Source organism: Pezoporus occidentalis, unplaced genomic scaffold, assembly GCF_034315485.1.
Source record: "Pezoporus occidentalis ecotype Australia unplaced genomic scaffold, CSIRO_AGI_Poc_V1 ctg67, whole genome shotgun sequence".
Classification (NCBI taxonomy): Eukaryota; Metazoa; Chordata; class Aves; order Psittaciformes; family Psittacidae; genus Pezoporus; species Pezoporus occidentalis.
The window spans coordinates 3,327,927-3,349,778 of record NW_026916019.1 but is presented as its reverse complement, the minus strand read 5'-3'; the positions used below and the strand labels follow the sequence as shown (position 1 = coordinate 3,349,778).

At 43.3% G+C, this 21,852-nt stretch overlaps 1 protein-coding gene across 10 annotated transcripts in view; it reads right to left on the bottom strand.

Annotated features, from left to right (window-relative positions):
- Positions 1 to 364: 364 nt before the first annotated feature.
- The window catches only part of TULP4 (TUB like protein 4), a 160,955-nt gene continuing 139,467 nt past the window's right edge, over positions 365 to 21,852 (bottom strand). For 9 of the 10 annotated variants that reach the window (XM_062640787.1, XM_062640792.1, XM_062640790.1 and 6 more), the window contains 8 exons: positions 17,963 to 18,187; positions 15,496 to 15,730; positions 14,922 to 15,066; positions 12,201 to 12,345; positions 10,843 to 10,936; positions 9,064 to 9,207; positions 2,881 to 5,462; positions 365 to 1,173 (listed from right to left, as the gene is read on the bottom strand). In XM_062640787.1, coding sequence (XP_062496771.1) covers positions 1,057 to 1,173; positions 2,881 to 5,462; positions 9,064 to 9,207; positions 10,843 to 10,936; positions 12,201 to 12,345; positions 14,922 to 15,066; positions 15,496 to 15,730; positions 17,963 to 18,187 — 3,687 coding nt within the window. In that variant the 3' untranslated portion in view covers positions 365 to 1,056. The remainder of the gene's footprint in view (positions 1,174 to 2,880; positions 5,463 to 9,063; positions 9,208 to 10,842; positions 10,937 to 12,200; positions 12,346 to 14,921; positions 15,067 to 15,495; positions 15,731 to 17,962; positions 18,188 to 21,852) is intronic. The other variant, XR_009968918.1, reaches the window with a different exon arrangement.

Genomic DNA, 21,852 nt, shown 5'->3' with positions numbered 1-21,852 from the left:
CCTTCCTCTACACTGTTGTAGAACTTGATTCATACTGATTGCTAAGACTGAATACACTGGGCCTTCTCATCTGCTTTGTTTATGAAGTGTAAACATGTTTAACAGAGGAGCATGTACAGGTGTGGCCTCAGAGGTACACCTGCTCACACTGTACCTCTCCCAGCTACCAAATCAGAGAATACTGCTGATCAGTATGAGCAAAGAAGTGGTGCTTGTGATTACTTCCTCTCCTATTTTCTGTTACCCACTGAAAGATGTTTATCCCCCAATAACAAAAGAAGCAATGCTTGTAATTGCTTCTTTATCTTCCGTCACCTACTGAAAGATGTTTATCCCCAATAACAGCACACAAAACAAGCAGACATCAACTTCTTCAATACAGTGGGGTTTTAAACCACCCATTGGTAACAACTGTTTCTCTTCTTAATAATACATCATTATTTATAAATTAAAAATTGACCTACATACGCCTCCTTGGAACCTGTGATGCTCAGTTACTATCAGATATCAAAGAAGAAACATGTGTCTTCAAGTATTATAGCTTCTTTTTTTTTCTTTTTTGTTTTGTTGCTGCTATTACTGATGTAGTAGTAGTACAAACTGGACCAGAAAAAAAGTTATGTTCCCTGTTTTAAAAAGAACAACATGATATAAGGCAGTCTATCAAAAAGAGCAGTCTTTTTTAATCCCCCTATGAGCTTACATGAGCTACTGTAGCAAACACGGCAGAACCACCACAAGCCAAAAGCCACACTTCTCCAAGTAACACTGAATGGCTCTCAACCCTTGCTCTTTCTGAGACCCAGCACAATGCTTCAAAGGAAAAAAAACAAACACCTGAAAACAAACAAACAAATGAAACAGAAAACAGCCCCCCACCCTCTACCCCATGACTGATTAGAGTTAATGCCCTTCTGTTGGGCACCAAGAGACTTTTCCAGTTTTACTGCCTTCTTCACTCCCAGGCACCTCTGCACACCTAAAGCAGGCTGCCCTGACATTTTCCGGGTTGGACTTTCTGAGGTTAACATTTTCCTCTCTTCAGTCTCTGCTTGTTCATTTGAGGCGTTGAGTCACATTAGCCAGAGCAACAGCAAAGGCTTGCACTGCAGAAAATGGATACTGAAAGTCCAAAATATAAGCATTGCCATCAATCCTTCCAAACTGCATCACCTGGGAAGCAGGGGAAGAGAAGGGAAGGAAAAAGAGGACAAGGTCAAAAAAAGTGATCCACAGGAAAGGAACCAGAGAAGAATAAAAGCAAAATGGTTTTGCTCCTTTGTACAAACACCTCACCTCCTGAGCTAATATGAATGGGGCTACTCACAGAATGGGGTACAAAGCCAAGGAAGAGTAACAACACTGTACTATTGTGCTGTATGGAGTATTTGACTACAATATTCAAATTTACAGAGTAAATTGAGCTTTAAAACATACTAGACTGTATACAGCATTGATGTAAGGAAATTGTCATCAACTACTGCAGCAGATATGAGTTACACCAGCAACATGCTTCATGCAGTAAAATACCATTCTCTCCCTTGGAGAGATCCAATCATCAGCCCATCAGGGAAACAGATTTTCTTTTCAAAGAAAGAAGCTTTCAGGGAAGGGGAATAACCAATCTCCTGACACTAGCACTCCATAGCTGGTAAGCTGCATGTTCTTGGCAGTTCTGTTTTCCTTTGCATAAACTTCACAAGCACATAATTGCACCAAGAATGAGGGACCATGGGAGATGTTTGAAATGTAAAGCAAGGCTAGTCAGGTAGTGTTGTTGTTCCACAGGGAACATCTTAAGTTTGGCCTATTATTGATTTTTCATTTGCCAGATCGTATTTGCTCTATAGTGAAGAACCCTGAGCTAGAATGGAGGCTGTCTGCGGAAGATCAGTCAGGCTTTGCTCCCCCACAAACAAAGCCTGCAGCAAGGTGATTTAGCACAGCTGCCCATGGGCATGTATCCAAAGCCATTTAACCAAAGAAAGGAATATAAATAGCTCTGATGACTGCCTTTCTAATGAGCTATTGTTACAGAGGAACAAAATCAAGAGACTACCAGGGGTCATGCATGTTGGATATTTAAGACATCTAACTCCCCATTTAAATCAGAGGAACTTGAGAGCCTTGATGTCTTCTAATAAATTAAAAGTGACTTGCAGTGATGGGAGAGCTGGACAATGAAATAAGTATGTGTCTCCTAAGTCTCAGTGTCCTGATGATTACTACCACTTAATAGCCTGGGTTTGGTGTAGTAACATCCCACTTGGGCCCAGAGCCTAAAATTAAACGTGGGGTTTTCTGAACTATCCACAGACCCCTCTACTCATTGGGGGGTCAGAAGCAGCTCAGGAATGCTTTGTCCTGGGAACGGTCTAGCATTAAGAACCAGAACCAGAGGCCTGGTAACCCACAGGGGAAATTTTGGCATGGAGGGAACCTAACTGCTCATCCATCACCTCTGCCTTGGCTGTCCTCTGACTGGCTAACTTTTGTGAGCATTGCAGCGTTCACTCAGATAGCTGCCATCCACAACCACTGACAGCAAACGCAGCTACCACGGGGGAGGTATGTTGTGCTTATTACAAAACCCACTTCCAGAAGTGAGAGCCAGAGGGACCAGAGGAGGCCCTTATTCCCATGTCTGACTGCAGTAAAACCAAACCTATTTTGTACATTTGCTTTACAACTGAACTTTACCTTCTGTTCCGAATCCAGACCTTTGATGGTTGCTTTTTATCAACCATATGACAAAGCTGTTCTTCACAGAGCAGCTCACACAAAAGGGAGGCACTCTCTGCATGAGAGGCAGAGCTCATTCCTGGCATGGCTTTCCCCTGCCCACTCCCCACCCTGGCCCTCGTGTACCACCCCTCCTACCTGTCGTCCTTCCAGCTCAATCTGGAAGTTTTTTGCTGACTCCTGGGTCACCCGCCCTCCGAAGTCCAGCTGGTAGACTTGTGTCGCCTCATTCCAGAGCGGCTGCTTGTTGGCCATCACATATACAAAGCCCTGGCTCCCCAGCCTGCCATCCTCCTTCTCGCTGGCCTTCCGGCACTTGAATTCATCCAGTTCACTGGCTGTCCTCAAACTCCTTTTGGTTTTCCAACCTTTTTTGCTGCCCTGGCTCTGGTTCATCAGTTCATCCCCACTGATAAAAAGCTCTGGCTCACTCTCTGAACTGTCCTGAAACTCATTTGTCTTATTTAGCTTCTTGGATTTCAGCTGGTCTTTCTGGCTCTTAACCTTCTTCTTCTCCCTCCCCAGCCGAGGGCTGGATATTAGCGAATTGAAGTCAGTTAGCGTCCTTGCCTCCTTTTTGACCTTGCCCTCAGTGATAGCCTGCACGTTTCCTTCCTCAGCTCGACTGTCCAAGCGCTTCCGGCTCTTCTTGCCAAATTTATCTGTCCTTTGAGGAACGGGGCTTTCTGTCAAGGAGAGCACTTCCTGGAAGGTGTCTGCCGTCTCCACCATCACCTCTGTGCCCACATGGCCCTGCAGCTCTGCCGGCGGGGGAGACATCACCGGCTTCTCCACCACAAGGAGTGGTTTGGGGGGCAAGGTGCCCTGGGGGTTCTGTACGGGTGGGCAGGTGCTGTAGGAACTCCATGGGTGCAAGGCGATTGGTGGTAGCTGTAAACTAGAGCAGGCGCTACTTCCCGGGTACATGGGTGGCAAAGGGCAATAGGAGAGGTTGGATGGATAACCTGGCTGAAGCACAACTGTGGGCTCCTGCTGTGCAAACTGTGTTGGAGCCAGAGCTTCTTTGGGGGAGCAGGGAGGCTGCATTCCCTGCAGGGGAGGGGCACTGTAGTTTCCTGGGTAAGGTACTCCAACCCCATAACTCGTCTGGAAAGTGGCAGTGGGACTGGTTGGAGATTTGGGGGAAACAAATGGTACTCGAGACATATCTAGATGTTGAGTTTGACCAATAATAAGAGGAGTCGGTTTTAGAGGGTTGGGCACTGAGCTCTGAGATGTCCTTTCCTGAGGAACCCATATCTCTTCACTCACCATAGGGTCCCACTGGTATGGCGGTGGCCGTTTTACATTGAGAGCAGCCTCCGCCAGGGACATGGGTGCGTGCCGTATTGATTTCTCCACTGGGCAGTGCTGAGATAGAGCCTCATCCTCCGTGAAGGCGGAGTTGATATAATCCGCTCGGTCACGGGAATTATCAGGCGGGCTCAGCAAGCTGTAGGAGGACTGGGAGGCCAGAGGCGAAGTACTGACAGAGTGAGCCATGACGGAGCTGTGCTGGGAGGCACTGCCAGTGCTCAGATCAGATCTCATGCCACCAATACTGGAAGTGCTGCTACTAGCGTTGGCACTAGTGATGCTGCCCACACCACCAGCGCTTGGGTTGCTGCCGCCACCACTGCCGTTGTTGCTGCTGCACTGGCTGCAGGTGTACAAGGCGGTGGGTACTCTTTGCTGGTACTGCGCAGTCATGACATTGCTCTTGGCTTTCGGGGGAAGTTGCAAGGTGGCTCTCTGACCATCCACCAGCTGAGCCATTTTCAAGGCTGCCTCTCTGCTGTTCCTCCGCAGAGTCGCGTGAATGATACTGCTGTCCAGCCTCTGCGCGATGCTTCTGCCCTGGGCCAGCTGGCTGGCGATGTCAGGGTAGGGTGGCGGGTCCCCGGTTGGGATGGAGTAACGGGGGACCGTGAGTCGGTTCAGGGTGGCGCTGGTGCAGGGCTGCTGCATCTTCTTCTCTGCAGCGGTGATACGCAAGGTGGCAGAGCTGCCGGGCCCCGGCAGGGTGTATGTGCTCTGTGCACAGAGCACCCTGGTGCGAGGCCGGCACACCTCCTCCACGTTCCCGCTGCTGTCAAACGTGGTTATCCGCTCATACCCCAGTGGTGTCTGGTAGTGCCCTGCCGGGTAAAGGGAGAACTCCCCCTTTTTCAGGCAGAGGTCGAGGGGTGGCTGTGGGGGGCCAGGGGGTGGTGGCAGGGCAGCAGGAGGTGCAGTGGGGATGGTGCCAGGGTAGGGTGGCGGCGGGTTCATCTTGTTCAGCTGCAGCTCCGGAGTGGCGCCGAAGATGACGGCGTCCCCTTCCACCAGCTGTGGCGCCGGCCGTGGGGCCTTGGCCTTGGGCAGGGGCTCGTGCTCACGGTCGCCATGGTCCCGCAGGTCGGCCAGGGTGATGGCGGGGGGCGCGGGAGGTGGCGGGGCGAGAGCCGGGGGCACAGGGGCAGCGCGGCCCATATCGCCCCCTGCCCCGGGCCCGGGGAAACGACCCGGAGGCCCTGGGAATGGCCCCGCCCCCTCGCCCCCCGCTTCCGCCGGCGGATTGGCCAACACATCCAGCTGCACGTTCTGATTGGCCAGCAGCGACTGGACGAGGCCGATGCTCTGGGTGGGCGACATGGCCTGTGCCGAGCTGTGGATGGGGGCGATGGGGATGTTGACGGTGCACGGCGGGCTGCTGGCAGGGGCGCCCGGCGCGCCCGGCACTGTAACGACAGACACAGCCCATCACCCGCTGCACCGCGTCCCATGGACCCCCCGGGGACCCTCGCATGCGATGATGGCAAGGCCTGTGCTGTGGGGTTGCCTGAAGCGATGAGGGGCCACAAGCCTGTGCTGGCTGCAGCGGATGGGCAAGTGGTTGGCTAACAGGCACTAAAACAGTGAAGCCTCCTCAAGCAGTGTTTCGTATATTTTTGGGTTTTCTTCAGCACTTGTGGAAGACATGAGGGCTCCTAAAAAATGTTTAATGGAAAATTTCATGGCAGCATTGACATAAAATTTGGAAACGGGAGGTTTCTTTTGTACTTTGTCATTACACTTTACCTTTGACTTCTTAAACTACTAGCTACCTTTACATAACTTGCTTAAGCAACTCTGCTGCATTTGGATGGCCTTCTATCAGATCCCCGAGTCAATGGATCAGAGCTTAGTTTGAACAAATCAGCCAGCCAGTCTCCACTGACTCCCACTGCACAATATCTATTTGTAATAGCTGGTGATCAACTTCAAAGTAACTTCTTGGGAGTGATGATTCAGAGGTGAAGTTCAGAGCTTGCTTTCAGTCTACATTATGATTCTCACAGACTTTCAGAATTTGAATTACCACTGACTCATCATCTAATTTTAACTACTTTTGCCCAAATCAGTATGTTTTGCTGAATCAAGACTCACTAGTTTTCAGGGAGAGTCTTTTGATAGTAAATACATCAACAAAACATAGCAGAGATAATCCACTCAGAAACCCATGGCTGCCCCTAGTCCTAGTACCTTCTTCTCTGCCCCTAGCCCTAGGATCACCAACACTGACTTCTGACTTCCTCTAGGGCTCCTGCTTCCTAATGGTAAGGCACAGAAAAGCCCCTACTGGCCCAGGATGACTCCCCCTGGAGCCATTCAGGTGCCAGTGTGCCGTGCTGAACCCAGCTTTGGGAGGAAGGTGAAGTGATGGTCTTCAAGCCTATCCTGATCTGACAACAGTTACGGGCTCCAACATGGACATTTGTTGTCGTGAAAAGCAGAGAGCAGTCAGGAAAAGTGTTTTTGAGTATAGTAGGTGACAAAGCAACCAGTAACGCAAAAAGAGGGAAGCTAAAACAAATAAGAGAGAGGAATATAACAGAATGAAATGCAGACAAAATTTATAAAAGTTCCTGAAAGAAGATTTGTAAGGAAAGTATGTGAGGAAATAGATGGGAAGCCAGAACAGAAATGTAAGGGGAAGATGTGAGAAAATATATGGGAAGCCAAAAAGATTCAAGAAGTGGGGGCTGTAGTCAGGGCAACTTCAGCATAAACATTTGGACTGGCTGCAATCAGGAATGTGAAAAGAAGCATATGTATGTAGGAAAAGTTTTCCACATGTGGTGCTGGGAACAAAGGACAGGGAGGTAAGAAGCAATTCTGATGAGGTTAAGCAAAAGCATGGAGCTATCTCAACTGCTTGCAATTCCTTCTGCAAAAAGTGGCGAGAGTGATTGCAACAGAGGCTACCACTGAAAAGCTGGAGCAGGACAGGGAAATGAGGACACTGGACCCAAGTACAGGTGCAGAAGGAAAGATAAGAAGGAACAGAATACAATGAGGAGAAACACTAAACAGTATATTAAGCCCCCTAATAATCTTGCAGATTCTTTATGTATACAACCCACAGAAAATGGCAAGCGAGTTGCATCATCAGGTTTATGAGAAGAAAAGAGATTAGGCTCCAGGATCCTACAGTCATATCTAAGATCATTTACATGTGCCAGACTGTGTGCAGACCCCAAATTTGCAAGACCAGATCAGGCAAGAGATCCATTATTCAGGACTCTTCCGGTTGCTGCCAGTTCCTGATTAATTTCTAATTAAAATTCTAGTCATCTACCTATGCCCTATAATTACATTTTCAATGGCATTAGGCTTTTATCAGCAACAGTCTGAATGTAGTAGGTGTACAGCTAGGTCTGTGGCTAATTTTTATGGTAGTTCTGTTCATTCCTTTAGAAGAAGACTGACAGCTAAACTTAATTGACCCTAAGGCAGCGTGGCTCTGTGCCTGGCTGGCAGGCAACGCTTTCATCCTGATGCCTTCAGGTTAGCAATTTATCCACCAGAGCTTGAGGTTTAGTTGTTAGCTTGGTTTGAGCAACCCACAATGTTGCTGTCATGGGTATTAAGTGCCTTGTCAAACAAAACCTCATTCATTGTGGTGTTGCTTAATATCCCACAGTGTTTAAATCCAATGTTATTTGGTTTTTATTTTTTAATTTATTTGTTTGCATAATCTGCAAGTTAAATCAATTCACTCTCCATTTGCCTTGCCAAATCTTTACTGACTACATTAAGAGTACCTCACTATGAACAATCCATTTCCCAAGAGCAGCTTTGTACAACGGTTTGTTTTTATCTAATATATAATCATTATTTACACTGCAATATTTTTTTCCCATTAATGTATGACACTTTTTTCCTTTAGATGCAGGCTTTAAGAAAGGATATCCACAAAAATGTTTCTGGAGACTTAGGCAGCCTCCATTTGTTAAGTCACAAATCAATTTTCAGAAAAAAAGTAGAAAGAAAAAAGTGGACAAGAAGAGGAAGGCTGTTACTGAGGACAGAGTAGGATGATTCTTTTACCAGCCTTCTCAAACGGCTGTAACAAAGCTCTCTAACTATATGCCTATATCTGGTGTTCATCAGCCTGCAATTCTGAGTACCATTTCATCTCTTTTAATAATATAAAAGGAACTGATATTGAAGATCTAATCCAATTTTCAGGAAGGGATATGAAAACTTGGTATTAACTTCTTTTTTTTTTCTATTTTTCTATTACTTTCTGAAACCTGTAACCTGGCAACAGAAATCCCTCACTGATGTGAAAATTCTGAAAATATATTAATTTATCTTCTTTTTTTATTATTTGTTAATTTTATTGGCATGATTTTTTTTTTTTAATTGGAGCAGCTCCTGAGTACTTCCAGTTCTTTTACCTGCCACATTCATATTACCTGCACCCAAGCCTTCCCTGCACTGCTTGAGTCTTCTGCTACCTCACATCCCAGTGAAATGAGAAATTCTTCCTGATCCCCCTTGTTTATAGACTATGTCACTATTTTAGCCTCTCTGTAAGACTTGTTATTGATAAAAATCCAAATGGGTGTTTATCACTTCTCAAAGGGTGGCTGAGTTTTATGGGAACCTGCCCTCCAAGCCAAGCTCCTATCTGTACTTTGCTGCCATCAGGTCATGAGAACGACCTTTTTGGCTTCCAACATGTTATAGTTCTGCCCTCCAAAGGTGCAGAATGCAAGGAGAATTCTATGGAATAATGGTCTCTGGAGAATACTTAGTGAACTAAAGAGAAAATGATCATTTTTCCAATGAACTTGAAACTTAGCAGCTCCATATGGATTACATTTTCCAATGTTTTAGAAAACAGTGTCCATAATACATACTAGCCTTATTCTAATTCAGTTTTACAGCACCACCACCTATCAGACTCAGGGATTTTGATTTGTGTGTTTACCAGAGGGGACTAGCGACACAAGTGATCTGCCCTCCATCTAGCTTAACCCATAACATGGTAGACCTCCAGCTCCTCCTTACCTGGTAAATCATCTTCGTCTTCACTGAAAACATTTGGATTAAAGACAGGCAGGTTAATGTAGTCCATTGAAATCTTCCGCACTTCTGGGAGATATATTGTCATCTGCCGGGGCTGCAGATGCAGCAAACTGGTTTTATATATTACTGGAGAGACAATTTAACAAGAAATAAATAATCTGCTACATAAAGAGCATCTAAAGATAAGAAAGAATCAATTCAAACCAGAGAGAAGGGCTATGACTATTGTTATTTACTGTATTAATGAAAAAATGCAAGTATGGGCCACTCATAGCTGAATCACTATGCAACACTTTGCATAAACAGAGTTGAAAGATATTGTTACTTTCTGCTATTTCTCTTTAAACAAAAGCGACATTTCTGTAGTTAAATAGTATGTAGAAATAATGAATTATGTCATCTTGTATTCACATTTATTTTTTATGGAAGGAAGATAATTTTTCCATTCTACTTTTGGAACTCTTCACCAAAGGATGTTACTGAATTGTATGAGTTTAGTGGAAAACTGGAAAGCTCTCAGGAAGCAAAATCTGTTGAGGGTTACTACATACAAAAGAACTCCTCCTGGGTTAGGAACTCCCTGGGACCCTAATGACTGGAGACAGGGAGAATATTTGAAGGAAGTGTCACTATACACTTACTCTACACTTATATCCTTCTCTACCTATCTGTCACTGAATGAGAAAATCAGAATGACCTCTCGTCTGACCCAGTAGGGTCATTCTTACACTATCTTTTGACAATCATTGCAAATGCAGATGTCAAAAAGTCATATATTACTTGGGAAAAAAAAACCCAACAAGTAGCTGGAATAAACCTGAGGGTTTCCACAACATTTCATTATGAGGAAGGTGCCACGGCCCTTCAGTAGTAGCACTGGTTGTCCCCAGGATGACAAGATCCAGAGAAGACAACCTCTGCCCAGAGGCTGGGCCAGAGAAAGTCCTCTCCCCAGCAGTTTGGAGTCCATCTCTTGTCTGATAGTAGTCAATATAGCCACAAAAGATATCTATTTAAGTAATTCTGCATCAAGGGCATCATTATGTAGTCCTGATCTAACTATATAATGAAACACAGGAAAAAAAAAGTTTTCTGAAGAGTTCACAGGACTCCTATACTTGCATTAATATTTCAATTCAGAGCTCACTTCTACTAGTATGCTGCTCTTTACTTAGCCTTATTCCTTCAAAAGGACTATCTAGGTAGAACTGGCCTACACAGAAAAAGATAAGGAGCACAGACAAATACTACTTTTAATGAAGGCTACCAATTTATTGATGCTCCACAAAGAGAACCATACGACAAGGTTATGCACTGACTTGAAGAATCTTGAGCATGATGCTGTAATAACTTTTTAAGCATTACTTTGGTATAGTTAGTAGCCAAGTGACCATAAAAGTCTGACTTTTAAAAATATTTCTATTACAGTAGCTTAAAACCTGTGAGTTTTATTATAGTCTTCTTGCAAAAATGTTCTTTAGGGTTTTTAAAATAAACTGTAAAAATAAAGGTCTTGACTGTAGATTAATATTTTTGTTACAACTAAGACTTAATATTTTATTGGTCATCTCGTTGTATGTATAGATTTTAACCTCTTTTAGTTACAGTGAATTTTATAAAAACTAACTGCTACTGTCCATAGAAAATAAATGCTTTGTTACAGAAGCCTTCCAATCACTTGAAAAGAATCAAATGGCATTAAGTTTGTTGCATGTTAGAAGGAGTTTGACATGCAAAAAAATCAATAGAGTTTACTTTTACCTGCACCAAGGTTAGTTGGTAGGAAAGCAGCCAAACCCACGATTTTAAATTTGGTTCCCCAGATATTAGATGTGACCTGAGCAAGGTAGTTGTGCTGCAAAGCAAAACAAGACCATTTTACCTAATAAAATCTGTATTGAGCTCTAATAAGAAACTGCACAGCAATCAGGCTATTGCAAGTGATAATACAATTTCAGCTCCTTTTTATTTTACTGAAACATCCTAATGTGCTTATGTAGCAACTCTTATACCCAGTCATTAAGAAGTCTCATTTTGATTATCTGAACACCATCAGATATTGTGTATACAACAGCCACATTGGCTGGTAAAAGTTATTGAAGGACTGAACAACATGATGGCAGCTTAGTGAGAATAGGCCTGTTGTCAGGCTTCTCCTGCACAAGAGCATGGCTATTCTGTAAATATACCCTGCCCTCTGCTTCTGTGCTTATGAATCACTTTATAGAAAAATAAATAAGACAGAAATTCATTACTCAGAAAGACAAACATATTTTTACTGGAGTTTTCAAAGCAGCTTCCCAAAACACTGCTTCAATGGTGATCAAATTATGGGTCTTAAAGATCAAGAGATTTTCTCAAAGGCCAAGAGTTACACTGTCAGTAGGAGTTAGATCACGCCAAGAGCAGGATCTAAGCCTCTGGTCTCCTGTCCTATCGAAAGGACTTTTAGTCCTACCTACCACTGCTGTGTAACTGATCTAGACTGTTTCAATGTAAAGGAAGAAGTGAAATGATAGTGCAGAAAAAAAAACAAACATCTGAAATTAAACAAAACAAAATGAAAAGAATGTTGGCTGGCATTAATAAAATACGTAACCTTGACAGTTCTACAACCTGCTAAGTTTCATTTACCCACAGGACACAAACACCATGAAAAGCACAAAGCACTAATTCCTTGCCTTCCTTCCAATTAAGGCCATTACATGTTAATTATCAAACAGAGAACATGTGGCCCTCTGAAGCAAGCACTTGCTTATAACTGCAATCCCTAACAAAGCAGAGAACTGTGGTAGCATTAAGATAACTCTGAGAAACTGATGAAGCATTTTTACATACACCTTCAAAGAGCCAGCAACATCACCTAGAATAAAACCTCTCACATGGACTCACACTGACAGAAGGCAAAGGTAGCAGGAATTACCAGACAACACTTGATATTCCATTGACTCTTTCAAACATTAATATTGAACTGGAAGATGCAATTCTCTAGTTGCTCCATCTAGCTACTGTAATTAAATGAAAAGTTTTCATTGGTGATCACTGGATCGATATCACAACATGCAGCCTCTGGAAGGAGATGCATTTGGGCTCAGGTGTAGTAACAATGTGCACAATACCTGAGTAATATCTTCTAAAGGAAACTCTCTTCGGGTTAGGCTTGGTGAACCAATAGAAGGTTTCCTTATTGGCATCCTTGGTGATCTTGATATCTCCTGCGCAGCTCGTGACATCTTTGGAGATTTGCGAGCCTCTATGTTGATTCTGCAGATAAAGCAATAATTGGAATCATCAACAGGCATGGAAAAATGCACAAAATTCATGTCTTTCAATGTAAGGATGTAATGAAGACAACTGGTATGGTGTCCTCTAAGTGACTAATGAAGTCTTTAGAGTCTACAGGATGGACAGTTACAGGTCAAATGTAAAGATATATGAGAACTGACACACTTGCAGTAACTCAGACTTGGATACTGTCTGATTCATTTAACAAAGCTTACAGCAGTTCTGTGAGATACAATATACCCTCTACTAATCCATAAAAGGTGTAGGGCTGACTTATTTCAGCTATGAAGACTTTGAGCAATGTCTCAAGAAATGAAAACAAGACACCTGAACTGGCAGATCTTCACATCAGTAGAGCAAAGCAAGGGTCCACAAACTTTGTCACTGATCTTAGAATCACAGGGTCATAGAATAGTTAGGGTTGGAAAGGACCTTAAGATCATCTAGTTCCAACCCCCCTGCAATGGGCAGAGACACCTCACACTAAACCATGCCACCCAAGGCTCTGTCCAACCTGGCCTTGAACACCATCAGGAGTGGACCTTTCACAACTTCCCTGGGCAACCTATTCCACTGCCTCACCACCCTAACAGGAAAGAATTTCCTCCTTATCTCCAATCTAAACTTCCCCTCTTTAAGTTTTAACCCGTTACCCCTTGTCCTGTCACTGCAGTCCCTAATGAAGAGTCCCTCTCCAGCACCCCTATAGGCCCCCTTCAGATAATGGAAGGCTGCTATGAGGTCTCCACGCAGCCTTCTCTTCTCCAGGCTGAACAGCCCCAACTTTCTCAGCCTATCTTCATATGGGAGGTGCTCCAGTCCCCTGATCATCCTCATGGCCCTTCTCTGGACTTGTTCCAACAGTTCCATGTCCTTTTTATGTTGAGGACACCAGAACTGCACACAATACTCCAGGTGAGGTCTCACAAGAGCAGAGTAGAGGGGCAGGATCACCTCTTTCGACCTGCTGGTCACGCTCCTCTTGATGCAGCCCAGGATACGGTTGGCTTTCTGGGCTGTGAGTGCACACTGCAGCCAGCTCATGTTCATTTTCTCATCGACCAACACCCCCAAGTCCTTCTCTGCAGGGCTGCTCTGAATCCCTTCTCTGCCCAACCTGTAGCTGTGCCTGGGATTGCTCCAACCCAGGTGTAGGACCTTGCACTTGGCATGGTTAAACTTCATGAGGTTGGCATCAGCCCACCTCACAAGTGTGTCAAGGTCCCTCTGGATGGCATTCCTTCCCTCCAGCGTATCAACCGAATCACACAGCTTGGTGTCATCGGCAAACTTGCTGAGGGCGCACTCAATCCCACTGTCCATGTCACCAACAAAGATGTTGAACAAGACCGGTCCCAACACCGATCCCTGAGGGACACCACTCGTTACTGGTCTCCAGCTGGACATTGAGCCATTGACCACAACTCTGCGTGCAGCCATCCACCCAGTTCTTTATCCACCGAGTGGTCCACCTATCAAATTGATGTCGCTCCAATTCAGAGCCAAACTTTAAAATTTGGAGACAAACTCTAAGCCAAATTTAGAGACAAACTCTAAGCCAAAAGTTATTCCTATCTCCCACTACAAAAGGTGGGTCATGAATAAGAGATTAAGCACCTGAAACAACTGACTGGTAGGAAAAACAGCAAACGAAAGTTAGATTTCAAAAGTACACTCTTAAGAAAATCAAGGATGCAATATAGTTGTTTTTCCTGAGCTATTACAGTTTTAGCTCAGGAACTGATGTTTTTTTTGTCAAGTACTACTACTAAACTTTGGTGTGTTCATATATAAAGGGATGCATTTGCTTTGCCTCATACTAGGGCAAGCTCATAATGTAAGGTCTTTGGAAAAGCATCAGTTGCAGCTAGAAGGCATCAGGGCCTCAATCCCATAATGTGAAGCTGGTAAATAAATGTCAGTGATAAGCATCAGACATCAGTGAGGCTCTGTGCTGGTGGAGGATTCTGTCTATGCACATAATGAAGAGCCAGCAGGAAAAGAACCAGATGAATCAAGAGCCTAGAAGCTTGTTTTGCATATTGTTACAGAACCTTGTCAACCCAGTGTTTAGGAGGATCTGGTTGCAGAGGCTCCCTTGCAAGGTCACCAAAGCAGCAGTGCCGTCTATGCCAGGATCTATGCTACCTATGCATAGATCTGAATTTCAAAATACCCCATAGAAAATGAAGGGTTTACCTAGACTAAGCACTGAAGAGGTAAAAACACAGACTGTTTGAAAGACAAAATACATTCCATCGTGGCAAAAGTTCACATGTGGCAGAGGCAGAGGTGGAAGAGTTTATAAAATCTTTCTTTAAGACTGAGAAGTTATGACCCACCACCTTTTGCCCCAGAACCTTCCCCACAGACCACCTGAACACCAGTTTCTTGAGATCACCCCAGAACTGCACTCTGTAGAGAACCTCACTCCTTCAGAGGATGACTTCTATCTGCTTGAAGGAGTTTGCTTTTAATTTTATGAGGTGTCAAGACAATGTTAAAAAAAAAAAAAAAAAGGAAAAAAGAAGAAGAAATATCCAAGAAATTATTACCTGGGGAGTTTGGGTGATTTGCTAGCTCGACTGATTTTGGGAGATTTCTTTGCTGCCCAGTCATCACTCAGTTCGATATCGCTGGAGTCAGAGCAGTTGCAGCTGTCAATCACAGTGGAAATCAAGCTGTTTCCATAGATTTCATCTATCAAGACAGGCCCCAGAAAATGTAAGTGGTGCTTCAGAAAACTGATATCAATTGCAACCATCTGCCATTAGAAGCATAAATCCAATCCAGAGGCAGCAGTTGAGATAAAATCATGCAGAGAAAAATGAACCATTCTTCACCCTGCCTAGTATAAATTCCAAATTCCCGATGATTTGAACCTGAGTGAACATGATTCAGAAGGGTGAATTTCAACTCAAAACTGATATTAAAGAATATTTTCTGCTCATTATCAATCTGTTCCCCACTGTTCAAAATAGAAGTTCCCTTTTGTAGAGCAGAAGAGACAATGGTATAATTTCAGAGGCTTGAGCCCAGGTCATGCTAAGATTTTCTTTAACTATCGAGGATTTAATATCTAAGTCTTTCTACATCATTTTTTTACACAGAGCAACAACTCAGCTATACCTGCTTTTCCATCTGTTTTAGGATCCATGATGACAAACTCCGGCCGCAACTTGCTAATGCGACGTCCCTTCAGTATAGGCACCAGTCCCCCCAGGTATTCCAGGTACAGAGTATAACATGGACCGCCAACCTCTGGGTCATCTTCTGTCCGCTTCATCGTGCAGTGAAGCCGTTCATTACCAGCTGTTGGGTAGCTGACAAAATCTCTCATGTTGTTTGGGTCTGGGATAGGAGGCTTAGTTAAATGAAGGAAAGAAAGAGAAAGTTTCCTATAGGTTATTGTGTTTTTTTTCTCCTGTGGTGACTTAATCCCAACACAACTAACTGAATATGAACCCAACTCTAACTTGGCAGTTCAAAATTAGTACAGGTTACTGCATGAGTTATGCAGGACCCACATGCAAGACAGAGTAGCTGTGTATTATTTAGTTAGATCAAAAGCAGCTGTACACAGAAAACTGGAACTAGTTACATGAAAAAGGAAGGTTGGACCTATGATTAGATCACTGAATTAGACAACAAACGTGTCTTCCAGCCTCAGCTTCTCCTTTTTAACTTGGGTAATATGGTCAAGCCTAAGTCTCAGAATATCTTGTCTCTTGGTGGTCCTCCAAGTGAACTTGGCCACTCAGGTTCCCATTCCTGGTTAGCACCAGTACATGCTAAGCCACTAAGCTACAATGATGTCAGCTGTGGAAGAAGCTTGTACTTCTTGTACCACTTCCAAGCACATGACCCATCTTTGCTGAGGGCCTATTTGTGTGCAACATGAAGAAATATGAATACAAAGCTCAGGGTGGGTTACTTTGCCCTGCTTGCGCACACGCTGTATTAATCCATAAAAAGCTCAGTCCTAAAGCAGTAGATTGCTTTTGTATAATGTAGTATAAAATAGTGTATAAATAATTATAATGCGTATAAAATAGTATTAATGTATATAAGTCAACACAGTTTCTTTCAAAATGCTAGTACAAAGAAAAAAAGGAGGGGATATAGGCTGAGGAGTGATCTGTGATGTAGTGCTCAAGCTGGAGGTGGAAGAGGAATGCATTCAGGGAAGACGGTGCCCTTTCAGGCACTGGAGGCACAGCTGACAATGTTGGTGGGAGTATGTGCCTGGGGGAAAGCCAGGGAAAGTATGGATCAGTGTTGAGGAGGCTCCAGAAACACCCATGAAACAGCAAGGAGGGGCACGTGGCTTCTGGGAACCCTGCATCAGTCTCTCAGCTATGCAGCCCCCCTCTAGGAGCTGACAGAAGGGTTAGTGGCAAGTACATTCTGCTGTACTGCCTCTGAGCGATGTCATGGCTCCCAGCCTTGCTACAGCCAACAGCTGCCTCTGTCCCATCCTGTCCCATCCCATCCCATCCCATCCCACCCCATCTTATCCCATCCCATCCCATCCCATCTCATCTCCTCCCCAACACCCAAGCAAGCATCACTGAAATTCTAGAGAGCTTCAGGGGTGGCTCTGGGACAACATGGAAAGCATCCTGGGGAGAAATAGGCATGCTAGAAAGAACTGAGAACCACTGGTGTGTTAAATGTTCTGCATTTCATTTGAAGATCGAGGAGTTACGGTTACAGCAAGGCATTTATTCTTCTCTGGCAAATGAAATGTTTCACAGTTGCACAAATTGCCCTCATTAGCAGTACCCAAATGGAACTGTGCTGCATCATTATTTTACAAGCATAATTTATTCTCATTTTAGCTGGGCCAACTCCACTGATTTCAAATTAGTTATTCTAGCTCTGCGTTGTTTTAACAAGGATCTGAAACTAGCTCAGGAGAATGCTATTAACACATATACAGAAAATACCTAACACAAAAATGCATGTTTGAATGTAGGGCATTTACTATCTAATGCCCTAGTTTATAGGCTGTGATAAAGAGTTCAGAAATCCTGAGATATGACTGCAGGCAAAACCATGAAACAAAGGGGCTGAGCAGATGGCTCTGCTTGTGGTACAGGAAAAAGCATAATATCCAGTTCATTTACCACAACACTGTTGGAACAGTAAGGTTAGCAGAGCTCCGGGCAGCCACAGGTCTTAAAAGTGTGACTTTCCTGGCAAAATAAGGACTCATGTAATAGGTAGGAAGGCAACAGTTTTACAGCTCTGAATCTCTCCTGTGACTGTGACACAGTCTTATCAACAGTGTGAGCTGCTTCAGAAGTTTTTGTGTCACCAGCAAATTTTACCCTTGGGATCTCCTTGAACAGGCCATCCCCATGGAATAAAGTAGATCAGCATGTGTGAGCCTTCTCTTGAGATTTTAATAGGCACCAAATAGATTAGTGGGCTCTTGAAGAGGACAGGAATGACCCTTAATCAAGCTTTTAAAATGGTAATTACGGTAAATGTAATATCTTATCATTTAGCCACTGCCACTTAGTAGCACCATGGGAGGGAAATCAAGCAACCCTTTCCTCTTCCTCACACACACACATTTCTTTCCTTTTACCTTGATTGTTGGTATAAAGGCAGTGGTGAGGTACGAGCAGAGCCGAGGGGGCAGGGTCAGTTTGCTGATATCCTTGTCATCCCGCAGGCAGCTAGCAATGGTCTGCTGGCACAGCAGCTGCAGGCTGGAGACCCTGTGCTCCACTCTGACAACATACAATGCAGGTCCGGAAGCCATCAGCAGGCGCGAATCTCTGTGACCCCAACAGATGGAGATGATGGGACGCTGTGTGGAAAGGAAAAGGACATCACTTTAAAAGAGCCTGTACTTGCTTAGAGATAGTTGCACAGCAAGTGACCACATGAATTCAACACCAGCCACATCACCCCAAGTCTTACAGAAACTTAAAAATGCATACAATTGCCCCAAAAAAGGGAGAAGGATGTAAACACCTGAAATTACCAATATCAGTGGTTGATGTTTATACAAGGCTTTTTACTCGCAAGGCTTAAAGCCCTTTACACAAGGAATTGTCTATCAAATTCATTGGAACAGGTTGTTCAGAGAAGCTGTGGCTGCCCCACCCTTGGCAGTTTTCAAGGCCAGGTTGGACGGGGCTATGAGCAACCTGGTCTAGTGGAAGGTGTCCCTGTCCATGGCAGGTGGGTTGGAACCAGATGAGCTTTAAGGTCCCTTTCAACCTAACCACTATATGATTCTATTATAAGTGACTTTCAAGTCACACAATGTTAAAAAGCAGAATCTTTTGATGCCATATCCAGATGACTTTTTCAGTCATCTAATCAATCCTCATCCATTGGTAATGGCCCACATTTTACAACTGAAAAGTTAAATTGTATACCCAGAGACATTTAGTAAACTACTGGACAAAATACAGACAGCTTTCTTGTCTTACACTGAGACTTCTGCTGCACAGTATCTCTTCTGAAGTATTCCCAGAGGAAGTGAACTGTGGAAAAGCACCAGGAACAAAAGAGAGAATGGCCTTTTGTCTTTCGCTTGCTACACTCAGAAATGTCTAAATTCATGACAGTAAAACCAGTCAGGAGCAACTGGTACTAAGTGTCAGAACATGGAGCAGAATTAACAATAAACAACTCAAATGCTGTTCTGAACATTATTCCCTGCTGCATGCACATCAAGAGTTCATGTGAGGATACTGAGCTGTGCTTGCAAGGAGCTCTTTAACCTCTTCTAAACCCCATCTTTTTCATGTAAAGCACCAGTCTGTTGTGACCTCCTACAGCCCTATCACTATTACTTTTGCCCTTCATAAGTGTTAGCTGCATCCACCTCTCATCTCTTGCTTTCTCTTACAAAGCATCTGTATTTGCATATATACACACAAAGTGGATGGAATTTCAATCCCATAACTGCTATCTCTATACAAATAACACAGAATAAAGAAACTCTCATGTCATGAAGAATACTGTGCAGCAGGTTGTTATCAGTAAACTACAAAAGGTTTGCTCTTCCTGTGGAGGGCTCTCTCCTTTTCACAATCCATGACACTCAAAATCTTAACCAAACATGTTTTTAATCTGAATTATGAACTGTATTTACTGAAAGGTCAAGGTCTCTTTGAAACACGTTTGCTCTTCACAAGATGCATAAACCAAGAATTAACTATACAGAAGACAAGGGTCAACGCACCATCAAGAGTAACTTTTATCCACTCCTCTCTAATAATATGATACCAGATAGCTGGGTTAGATCAGCCTAGAAGTTATAAATCTCATCTGAAGAAGAAAGCTTTCCCTTTAGTTACAAATTCAAGATGCTTAAAGGTGAGAAATTGGGACAAAATGTTTTTATGTGAATGATATGAAACAAAATGTAGCTGCACAGTACTATATCAATATATATCATCAAGATACAGGGTTGGAAAAAATAACTTTTTCAGAGAAAAACCTTCCCTCCTATGTCATCTTATCCTAGATTTACATTTTAAGGAAAACACTGGTTTTAAAGTGGGAGGAATGAAGAAGCTTCATTTTTAGAGCATCTAGGCAACACCACACACACACACACTTCCATGGAGGCACAAACCTTCAGGCTGACTGATATGCAAATAGAAAGTAGCTACATGTGAACTGTGTGATTTTCACAGTAATTGCTAAAGGCATTTTGTAGTTGAGAACTTCAAAAGAATTGAGAAATCCTTTGTGTACCATTGATAATTATTACACAGTTTGTCATAACCATAATCTGTGGGACAGGGCCTTAAATTTGATGGGAGATCACATAAAAGATACCTTACTGATTGGTATTTTCATGATTTGAGAGTTTGGCTCAGCCCTCATACTGTTGGGCAGTAATGAGACAGTTCAAGCTTGCAAAATAAATGCAATTGAAAAGGCACTGACACAAGTTAGGTACCTGCCATATCTAGTATATGACAGCCTGATAAAGGCACTAGTAGAAGTGACCCTGATTTCTCCAAGTACTGAATTCTGCATGGGCAGAACTATCTACCTGATCATTACCATGGGATCCAAACTGCATCCTTCTGTTCACCTTGCATCAAGTAAAGCTTACCTAAAAATACAGTGAAGGAACAAACAAGGATGTGACTTCACACACAAATCTTTAATTACTGGGTAGAGTTTAATGCCAGAAGAGAAGTCTAATATCCCAGCTAGCATAATACAATATAGCACACCCAGAGAGCCCTACCATGAAGTCTAGTACTGCAGCTGCTATAACCCAATATATCATACCCAGACAGGCCTCTCTTCATCCAAAGAGAGTCAAGTGAAACCACTTCTCTCCTCAGATTACTGCTGTATATAGAGAACAGCAGAGATGCAGATACTACTAGGGCAAGAACATTTGCAATCTTAGACATATTCCCAAAGAAGAGGTTTTTCAGAAGCTTTGAAACACTGGGTAGGACATCTGGCAACACAGCACTGTGTAGCTCAGGAAGAGTAGAAAGTTACGAGTTGAAAGACATGGCCTCACTGCATGATTTCACCACAGGCAACCATAGTTCAGCCATCATTTAAGCTTCTGAATATCTGATTCCCTTATGTTCTGTTTACAGATTTTTATGTAAACAATATGTCAGTGGCTGCATGTTTAAATACACACACACACAATAGCTACAAGAGTTGTACTGTTTGTAAATCATGGCACCTCTACTCTTTATTTAGTCTTCTTACACACCTCACATGTTTTAATATATTCAATCTCATCAAAGAGCACTTGTACCATATTGATTTGTCTTTGTTTACTGATTCACCACAGATGCCTTGCCTTCCTTTTCTATGGAATGGGGGGACCCACAGTACTCAAGCCTAACATCCAGCTACATTTCCTTTATGTTGAAAGGCTAAGATTTAAGATGAGGTTCAGGGAAAATTAGTCTGTCATTACAAGCTTGGAGAAAGAAAAGATCACCCAAATGCCAGATCTGACCTGACCTTTAAATGTACTGCTCAAATAATACTTTTCAATGACTATGCTTCCCACTCTTTCCCTTGACAGTCAGGGATATGAATCAATTACTGCAGCAAGTCAGTTATGAGCTGGCCACCTTTCCTTCCAGACTCTGCTGAGAAAAAACAATTGAATTCCAACATCCAACATAAACCATCCATTTATTTGCACTGTTTTAGCAAAACAAAAAAGGAAGGAAAAAAGTTGTTGATACCCATACTGTATCTGTTAGAAAATGAACAAGCAGATCCCAGGACAGAAAAAATTACTTTCCATGTTTGCACACTTTTATTTTTCTGCTAGGAACACGGAAATGCAGCTACAAATATAATGTCTAGTGAGAATTTCTAATCTCACTTTGCATATAAATATCTTGTCAGATTTTTAAAAATCTCAGCACAAACTGTAATATACCTGAATTCCTGGGTTTCCATACAAACACGTAAGAAAAAGACATGGAAACATCCTTGAAATTCTGCATAGAGATA